The 9,846-nt window shown below is 61.6% G+C and overlaps 1 protein-coding gene across 1 annotated transcript; it reads left to right on the top strand.

Annotated features, from left to right (window-relative positions):
- Positions 1–9,400, top strand: EPN3 (epsin 3). The gene is made up of 10 exons (XM_069481213.1): positions 1–229; positions 3,436–4,136; positions 5,077–5,195; positions 5,844–5,924; positions 6,240–6,368; positions 7,290–7,377; positions 7,839–8,108; positions 8,292–8,402; positions 8,536–8,766; positions 8,909–9,400. The coding sequence occupies exons 2-10, from the start codon at positions 3,575–3,577 to the stop codon at positions 9,247–9,249; spliced, it is 1,932 nt and encodes a 643-aa protein (XP_069337314.1). The 5' UTR covers positions 1–229; positions 3,436–3,574; the 3' UTR covers positions 9,250–9,400.
- Positions 9,401–9,846: the final 446 nt, after the last annotated feature.

Here is a 9,846-nt window from a genome sequence, read left to right as displayed (position 1 = left end):
TGTCTGGGAGGCAAACGGGAGAGTGGCGGAGCTGCTACCCCTTCCAGGGACCCTGCCGCCGCCCTTCTGAGGGGTCTGCGCCTCCTGGGAGTGGGTGGGTCTCTGGGACGAGGGTCCATGGTGGATGGCTCTGGAGACGCTCCCGAGGCTGTGCCATCCCCCTGCCGCGCAGGTCGGAGGGTCACTGCAGAGGCTACTGGGGCTGGGGCCGAGGGAGCCTGCGCCAGAGGTAAGCTCCCTCCCGGGCCCCCTCCCTGGCAGTGCCCTGCATGAAAGCGGGGAGCAAAGAGTGGACTTGGAGCTTAGTCTCTTTCCCAGGGGCAGGGAGGGGAGAGGAGAGCTGGGCTGCAGATGACCTACAGGCTCTTGCCTGCTGCCCCTCCCTCCCTGCAGCCCCCAGGAAGGGACTCAGGGTCCCCGCTCCCTACCTCACCCTGGGACGTAGCATCTTTGGTGGCAGTCCCCACAGACTCCTGAGCATCTCTGCTGTTCCCTCTTCCTCAGCCCCTGATGCGCCTCTAGCCCAGGGCAGCCCCCACCCCACTCCATGCCCCCAGGACTTAGCCACCCCAGGGCTGATGAAGTTGACAGAAGCCTAGAGCTGGAGCTCACTCTGTCCCTCCAGCATCAAGAGGGCTGGGGGAAGGGAGGGATCCGAAATGCCACTGCTCAGGCTGGACCCGATTGGGGGGCTGGAGCCCGCCTTAGCCACCTTAGCCGAGGGCAGGGGGCGCTGTGGGCTGGTGGGGGCACACTCAGACTTTGGACAAATTCATGCACTTATGACTGGACAGATCTGGTTCTTCCCTTCTCTTTGAACCCCACTCTGGGGATGAGCCATTTGCTTTTTTTTGGTCCTGACTTGGGAATCTCTCCAGGTTGCCCGGTCCTGGGGCCCCTGAGAGGAGCAGCCCCAGCCCCCCATGCAGTCCTTCTTGGGACCCTCTATGTAGGAGAGAGCTGTGTCCTGTGACCCCCAGCCCACCCCCTCCTCTGCCCTGTGCCCTCCTGCCTCGCCTGCCCTCTGCCCCACCTCTGAACTGGCCTCCCACCCCTGCCTTCTCAGTGCCCTTCCCTCCACCTGACAGGGTCTGGCTCAAGGTCACTGCAGTAATTCCATACTCAGCTGCCCGGGGCTGCTGCTGCCACCGCCGCCACCACCACCGCCACCTTATCAGCTGCTGGGTTTCTGTTTCACTCCCTTTTATTTCTGGGCATATTGTGTTCGATAAAACCCTTTGCTTGTAACACCGCTGGCAGCACTCCCAGCGGCTCCCTCCTGCGTCCCTTCCTCTCCTCCCCCACCTCCGTGCTCCAGTGGCCTCACCCTGCCCCCTCTTCCTGCCAGCCTTGTCCCCTCAAATTCCAGGGGAGGGAGGTCAAGGCACCTCCGCCGAGGTGTGGGAGAATGCCCACCTTCTAGGAGAAAAGTCCAAACAGGGCCACTGGGCCTGCCCTGAGGGCCCCTCCCACGAAGGCCGGTGCCCCCACTGGGCCAGGCAGGAGGGCCAGGGCAGCCAGGCCCAGGTAGGGCTCCGGTGGAGTCACTGTGCCCAACTGGTTCTGCTAGTTCCAGCGGCCAGCAGGGAGGGGCGTGCGCTGGGGCGGGCTTTGGTGCGTATTATTTCCCATCTCGACTCCACCGCTGGGGAGGCGCAGGCAGGTCTGAGTCACTAGCGAGGGGGAGGGCTAGAGTTAAACAAGTTGTGGCCGTGGCATCCTCACAGAAAGCCCACGACCGGCTGGACGGAAAGACAGACAGCAGATAGAAGGTAGGCAGTGCTCTGGGCCAGGTACGCTCCGCCTCGCCCGCTCCCACGGGACCCCATCCTCTGAGCCCAGGCTCTCCCAGGCACCCGGGCCCTGGTGAGACCTGCCAAGGCCTGTGGGGCTGCTTTGAACTGAGCCCAGCGTTGGCAGGGCTGGGGTGGAAGGAGCGTGGATTCGGGCGGGGGAGCATTCGGGCAGGGGATTGGGACAACCTCCTGAGTCCTGCCTTCTGGAAGCCTGAGGACCAGCTGGGGCGCAGCCAGGCTGGGGATAGAGGGTGGAGCTGAGAAGTGCCATCTCCATGGGCGTTTGGTGGGGTGGAGTGGGGGGTGGGGAGGGGTTCATAGGTGAAGTGGAGGCTCTGCAGGCTCAGTGCGTGTGTGTGTGTGTGTGTGTGTGTGTGTGTGTGGGTGTGTAAGCACGCACATACCTGTACTGGTGCTGGAGCAATGGCGGTGGCCAGGGGATTCCACTTTTGGTCTGTGATAGGGCCCCGGGAGGACCTTCCTCTGTCTTGGGCCTAGGTTAGCCGGACCTGAGTGCTGGGAAGGGAAGTGGCTGGTCCTGACCCTCCCTCTGCTGGGGTACCAGAGGGCTGCCATCTGCCCAGGGCCTTTGGGCTTTGGAGAGCCCACACTCCCCCTGCCCTCAGGGAGCTTCCACTCTGGCTGAGAAGGTGGACTGAGACAGAAAAATAATCAGATGAATTAATTACCAAACCGGGTGACATGGCAGTAAGTATTGGATTAGTCTTCCGGAGACGTAGGTAGTCCCAGCTCTGCCACCTACACGCCATGTGTGACGTGGGCAGGTCACATCCCCTCTCTGGCTTGAGTGCTCTCACGAGTACATGGGGTGGCAGGGGTGGTAGTGGCCAGATCTCTGCGAGGCAGCCTTCCCCAAACGCTCCTCCCTCTCTGGCCTCCCGGCCCAGCTCACAGCATTTGCTCTGAGCTGCCCTTCCTCGCCTTGCTGGGTCACTCTGCACCCTTCCCTTTCGGTCTCAGATCTCAGCTCAGCCACCACCTCCCCTAGGAAGTCTCCCCTGATTTCCCTTGCTTGAGTCTCCCTGTGCTCCTCTGCACTCCCACACCGGACTGCAATTTTCTGGACACAGTGCCTGGCTCTGAAAAGTCCTCCAGGAAATAGGTGTTGAGTAACTCAAACTACAAAAATTAACAGTATGAGAAAAGAGGAAAGGGAAGGAAGGAGCTGGAAAGGACAGGTTTCAAGCTGGATAGAGCCTGGCGGAAACAGAGGAGGTGGCTGAGCAGAAGCAGGGCCAGTGGGCATTCCTGAGGCTGCTGTTAGGTCCTCCCTGGGGCCGTGCACTCTCTGGGGGGGCTGCCTGGGGTCATCCTGGCCCCCCACTTGTCATCTCTGTGACTTAGACAGGTTGTTTCACACTTCTCTGAGCCTCGCTTTCCCTACCTGTGAATGGAGATACTAGCATGTTTGTGGTGTGATGGTGAAGACAGATGAGTATACAAAATTAGACTTGCCTGCTGAATAAGTTAAATAAGGAAAAATAAGAATAAGGTGCCCGCTGAAGCCTGTTCCTGGCAGCAGGGGCACTCTGGCTGGGCCTTATTTCGTTGGTCGGTGGCTGAGTGACCAGTGCATTGCGGGCCACTGCCGCTGAGTTCCAGACCCTCTCTTCCTCAGCCCCATGTGGAACCCAAGGACGCAGCCGCCCTGCTGAGAGCACGGTGGCCCATCCTTCGAGACCGTGACCTCCAGACGGTGGCCCTCGGCCCTCCACCTCCAGCGGGGGCGGGGGCTGCCCACCTCCAAGTCCCCAGCCATGACGACCTCTGCACTGCGGCGCCAGGTGAAGAACATTGTGCACAACTACTCCGAGGCAGAGATCAAGGTGCGCGAGGCCACCAGCAATGACCCCTGGGGCCCGCCCAGTTCTCTCATGTCGGAAATCGCCGACCTGACCTTCAACACGGTGGCCTTCGCGGAGGTCATGGGTATGCTGTGGCGGCGGCTCAACGACAGCGGCAAGAACTGGCGGCACGTGTACAAGGCGCTGACGCTGCTGGACTACCTGCTCAAGACGGGCTCCGAGCGGGTGGCCCACCAGTGCCGTGAGAACCTCTACACCATCCAGACGCTCAAGGACTTCCAGTACATCGACCGTGACGGCAAGGACCAGGGCGTCAACGTGCGAGAGAAGGTCAAGCAGGTGATGACCCTGCTCAAGGACGAGGAGCGCCTGCGGCAGGAGCGGACCCACGCCCTCAAGACCAAGGAGCGCATGGCGCTGGAGGGCACGAGCATCGGCAGCGGGCAGCTGGGCTTCAGCCGCCGCCACGGTGAGGACTACGGCCGCCCGCGAGGCTCCCCATCCTCCTACCACTGTGAGTGAGCCCTGCACACGGCGGGACAGGGAGGTGGCTGGAGTGCCAACCCTGCCTCTGCAACCCCGAGCCGTGGTTACGAACACTGACCTCAGAGGGCTGTCAGGAGGATTCCAAGATAAGGAATGTAGCACGCAAGGCACAACCCCTGGCATGCAGTAGGTGCTCAACAAGTTGGCTCAAATAGCTGTTATCTATTTGTTATTATTGCTGATTAGCTGTCTGATAGGATGGCGTGATGGCAGAAGCACAGGCTCTGGAGTCAGACAGTGCCCTTTACACCACCCCTTCCAAGCTGTGTGACCTGGGCAGTTAGCTCCCCGAACCTCAGTTTCCTCACCTGTACAATGGGGATAAGCTCACCTACCTCTGTTGTTTGATCTGAGAATTAAAGGACACCAGGTCCAGGAATGCCCTTCGCCCTGCGCCCAGACACGTGGCATTCCCCTCATCCCTCCACTTTGGGCACTGCCTTTGAAAGTAAGGGCGGCTGCTGGGCAGTGCCTGACTCTCTGTCCCCAGCGGTGGGGCATCCCTGGTCTGAGGAACACTCAGAATGGCCCCTTGTTCATACCGCCCTTGACAGCTTGCTAAGGGCTTTGAGGCTGTGACCTTATCTGCCTGGAACCTCCTGCCCTCCTGCTCCCCTTGGGCCCAAGTAGTAAGAGTCGTGGGACCTGGGTGCAAGTCCTGCTTCAGGACCCCGGCCAGGGCCCCTCTGGGCCATCTGTGCATGCCAGGGGGGCAATGGAGTCTGCACCGCGGGGTGGATCAGTGAGCTTACAGTGCCCAGCACACTGCCTGGCCCACGAGAGCCCTTGGCTGCCAGTCGTTCCCCTCCCCCTCAGTTCCCCTCTCTGAGCCTCAGCTTCCCAGCAGGTAGAGGGTACGGGAACCGGTGGGTACCAGTGTGGTCACAGAGCCACGATGGTTGTTGCAGCCTCTTCCTCATCCCCCCGCTACACCTCTGACCTGGAGCAGGCCCGGCCTCAGACGTCAGGAGAGGAGGAGCTGCAGTTGCAGTTGGCCTTGGCCATGAGCCGCGAGGAAGCCGAGAAGGTGAGGGGCTGCAGGTGTGGTGGGAACGGGACCCCGGAGGAGGGAGAGGGGCCTGGGTGCCCCTCAGCCTTGACTCAGCTCTGCCACCCTGGGCCCCAAAGTCTCACTCCCATCCCCAAGGACAGCACAGAGCCTGTCTGTGTCCTTGGCTTGGTCGCAGGCAGGGACTGGCTCCCGCCTCCAGCCTCTCCAGCTGCAAAGGGCAGTGCGTGTGCGGCTGGGGTGCATCGTGTGTCGCAGGGGCCTGCTACTGCCGTGCGGCAGCGGCGGGTGAGTGTGCTGACAGACATGTCCCTAAGAGACACTGGGATATACTGTCCCCATCAGGTGTCCTTTTGGGGGAAGAGGGATGGTCTCCCGACACCATCTTCTCTGCCATTACCTCTGTGGATCCGGGAAGACCAGGCAGGAAGTAGCTGGGCCTCACGTAGCAGGGCTTGGGGAGCTCTCGGGGGAGCCAGGGGAGAAAGATCAATTTTGCTGACCTTTAGAACTACATCGCAGACCCAAGCAGGGACAAGGCCACACCCACGCTGTCGTCTGGCGGGCTGCATTTCTCTCTCCATCCCCGTTACACGGCAGGCTGTGCTGTCCTGGCCCCGGGGTGGGAGCACCGGGCCAAGTTCACCCTCTCTTCCTCCCTCACAGCCAGTTCCCCCAGCCTCCCACAGGGATGAGGACCTGCAGCTGCAGCTGGCTCTGCGCCTGAGCCGGCAGGAGCACGAGAAGGTAGTGGGTAGGGGCCGAGCCCGCCCAGGCCGCCGGCGCTGCTGGTGCTGGTGCTGGTGCTGGTGCTGGCGGAGGCGCTGGTGGAGGTGCTGGTGGAGGCGCTGGTGGAGGCGCTGGTGCTGGTGCTGGCGGAGGCACTGGTGGAGGCGCTACAGGCACTAACAGGCTCCCCGCTGCACCTGGTGGTCCCGCTGCTCCTAACCTCCCAGCCGCCCCCACCTTGCGCTCTCTCCTTGACTCCAGCCTCGGGTGCTCAGGCTCCCCCAAGTCCAGCCCCAGCTGCTCACACGCCTCACTCCTCTGTGCCTTCTGCAGGAGGTGAGGTCCTGGCGGGCAGATGACTCCCCCATAGCCAATGGTGCAGGGGCCACTGGCCACCGCCGGCAGGACAGAGAGCCCAAGAGAGAAGAGAAACAGGAGGAGGAGAAGCTGAAAACTAGCCAGGTAGGGAGCAGGCTGGCGGGTGTGGGCTGGACAGGGCCTGGGAGGTGGGACGAGTTAGTATTTGCAAAGTACAGAACTGTGCTTGGTATATGGTAAGCACCACTTAAGTGCTTATTACATGAAAATGGGGGCTGGAGGGTGTAGCAGCCCCTGGTCTCATATTGCATGGGCTGGTGACTGAGCTGACAGCCAAGTAGGATGCAAAAGAATCCTGATCTGAGAGCGCTGGACTTTCGGCCACTTACTTTAAGGCTTGGGGCACATCACTGTCTTGGCCTGTTTCCTCCTCTGCACAGTGGGCTTGCTGGACAGTTCCAGCGCTGACATTCTAGGATTGCGTGATACGGCCGGTCAGGACGAGGGTGGGCTCAGGCACACAGTGCTGAAGACACCTTGGCTTGTATACTCCTTTCCAGGAGGGGGGAGTGGGTAACGGCTGAGGAAGGCCACCCTCCCAAGCTATCCCTGCTGCCCCCGGGTGCCTGTCTCCTTCCTGCCCATGTTCACTGTGGCCAATTTTTCTTGAACACTGACCTAGGGAGGTAAGCTCCTTGTAGAAAAAATCTGACTCTTTGCCCTTGTTACCCCCTTCTGCTGGCCTGGATTCTATCCCAGCTCTGCCTCTCCCTGGCTGTACGACTTCTGGCAAACTCTTTCCCCTCTCCAGGCCTCAGCTGGTTAATCTATAAAATGGGTACATCACCTGCCCTACCCACCTCACAGGTTTGTTACGAAAATCAGGCACTACAGGGATAAGGAAACACAAACTGTCAAGCAGTGTACAGAGGTGAGGGGTCATTAGTAGATATTTGTGGAGTGAATAAAGGAGAGCATGCGCTGTCGTCAGGCTGACAGGTCAGGGCCTGCCCTCCCTCCAGGCCCTGCCCACTCCTGAGCCACGGCTGCCTCTCCCCTCCACAGTCCTCCATCCTGGACTTGGCCGACATCTTCGTACCTGCCCCGGCCCCGCCCTCCACACACTGCTCTGCTGACCCATGGGACATCCCAGGTGGGCATGGAGGGCTGCAAGAGGCTCCCAGGCTGTCCCCACGGAGCCCCTTCCTTCCCAGCCACTTGCTGGCAAAGCATCTCCCTCCCATAACTGCCGGTCACTGGGCAAGTCACTCACTGCCCTGAGCCTCTGCTGTCTCTGGGACACGGCTCTCGTAGTGAGGGCCAGGGGAGCACGTCTAAAACTCCCAGCTCATGAGAAACGCAGCCTGTTCCCTTGCTGCCCTCACTCACTCAGCCCGTCTCGGCCTGAGAAGGTGGCCTGAGTCGCCCCTGCCTGGTGATCCAGGCTCCTGGGCTAACTTGCTGAATCTGAGCTCCAGCTTGCTGGGTGGTCCCGAGTCTGCGGCCCAGCTGTGACATGGATCCCACACCTCCCAACCAGGCAGGGTAACTGGGAAGGGCCTGGACGAGGGATTGGGTGGGTCTGGGATCATGTCTGTGCTGTTCCCATTTCAGGTCTTAGGCCAAACACAGAAGCCAGTGGTTCCTCCTGGGGGCCTTCTGCAGACCCCTGGTCTCCAGTGCCCTCGGGAAATGTCCTGTCCCGAAGCCAGCCCTGGGACTTGCCTCCTATGCTCTCCTCCTCTGAGCCCTGGGGCAGGACCCCAGTGCTGCCCACTGGACCCCCAACCACAGACCCCTGGGCACTGAACTCTCCCCACCACAAACACCCCAGCGCTGGGGCTGACCCTTGGGGGGCCTCCGTGGACACCTCTGACACACCTGGTAAGTACAGGGCCTGAGGGTGTTGGTGAGGGTTCGTGGGACTTCAGGGTCCCCTTCCTTCAAGTGCCAAGGGGACAGCAGATCCTGTCCGTGCTAGGAGGGCCATTTCCCTGGAAACGGGTCAGACCAGTGCCTACTCTCTTTGCCAACACGCCTCCTCTCCCTCTTCTCATCTAGCTCTAGGTGGTACCTCGACCTTTGACCCATTTGCCAAACCCCCAGAATCCACGGAGACCAAGGAGAGGCTGGAGTGTGCCCAGGCCCTGTCCTCGGGGAAGCACCGCAGCCCTGTGGGTGAGCAGGAGGCAAGGGGACCGTGAGGTTTGGGGAACAGGGTCCCGCCCAGAGGGGCCTCTGCCCTCTTCCTCGCACGGGGTGGGGGGGCAATCCGTCTCCCCACCAATGAGCTCTAGCATTTCTCTTCCAGAGCTGGACCTGTTTGGAGAGCCTAGCCCCAGCTCTAAGCAAAATGGCATGAAGGAGCCAGATGCCTTTGACCTCGACGTACTAGGGGAAGCGCTAACCCAGCCCAGCAAGGAGGCCCGAGCGTGCCGCACTCCTGAGTCCTTCCTGGGCCCCTCGGCCTCTTCCTTGGTCAACCTTGACTCGTTGGTCAAGGCGCCCCAGGTGGCAAAGACCCGGAACCCCTTCCTGACAGGTAGGACACCCCTGGTCCCCCAACGCTGGGCCCCTGCTCTCTCTGCCCTAGAATCTCACTCTTGTTCCCCATCCCGAAGACCCTCCCTGCTTAGGGCTCTGTCCGCGGCCCGCGCCAAGCAGCACCCACTCTCATTCCGCAGGTCTCGGCGCTCCAGCCCCCACCAACCCGTTCGGCGCGGGCGAGCCCGGCAGGCCGACGCTGAACCAGATGCGCGCGGGGTCGCCCGCGCTGGGCCTGGCGGCGGGCGGGCCCGTCGGGGCGCCCCTGGGCTCCATGACCTACAGCACCTCCCTGCCCCTCCCGCTCAGCAGCGTGCCGGGCGTGAGCCTCCCCGCCTCGGTCAGCGTCTTCCCGCAGGCCGGCGCCTTCACGCCGCCGCCCGCCGCCTTCACGCCGCCGGCCGCCGGCCTCCCGCAGCCGCTGCTGCCCACGTCGGGTTCGGCCGGGCCCCCACAGCCAGGCACCAACCCCTTCCTCTGAGCGTGCCGCCCTGTCCTGCCTGGGGGCCTGCTGGCGCAGGCACACCCTGACTCCGGGTTCGGGTTCGGGCAGAACGGTGGGGTGTGTTGAACACTGCTTCAGGCCTCGGCGACCCAGCCTTGTGGTAGCTCCTGAAGCCAGAGACCGGCGATGTCCTGGGAACTAGAGACAGAACGCCCCCATAATAAAGACTGGAACCCTCGCCCTCAGCTCTCACCAAGTGGACTTTTTGCGGGGCGTGGCAGCCCGGTCTGGACCACAACGACTCGATCACCGGCTGCCCAGGAAACTACTGCTTCTCAACTTGGGGCGCAGAGCTGCCCCCACTTCCCGTACAGCCCCTTTCAGCTCCCTTCACCCTCACCCCCCCGGCAACTTGACATGTTCTCTTCCAGATGCTCCTAAGCTCTCCCTCACTGGGGCATTTCATTCATTTATCACACACAGGCACCGAGGTGGGCTAAAGCAGGGGACAGCAGGCATTTGTTCCCATTTACCGCACACTCATTATGTGCTAAGCACTTTAGGCTATCAATTCATTTAATCTTGCAACATCTCTCTGAAGTAGATAATGTCCCAATACAAAATGAAAATGCG

Source organism: Eulemur rufifrons, chromosome 9, assembly GCF_041146395.1.
Source record: "Eulemur rufifrons isolate Redbay chromosome 9, OSU_ERuf_1, whole genome shotgun sequence".
Taxonomy (NCBI): Eukaryota; Metazoa; Chordata; class Mammalia; order Primates; family Lemuridae; genus Eulemur; species Eulemur rufifrons.
Note: the sequence above shows the minus strand (reverse complement) of the source record. Positions and strands in the feature narration are given on the sequence as shown.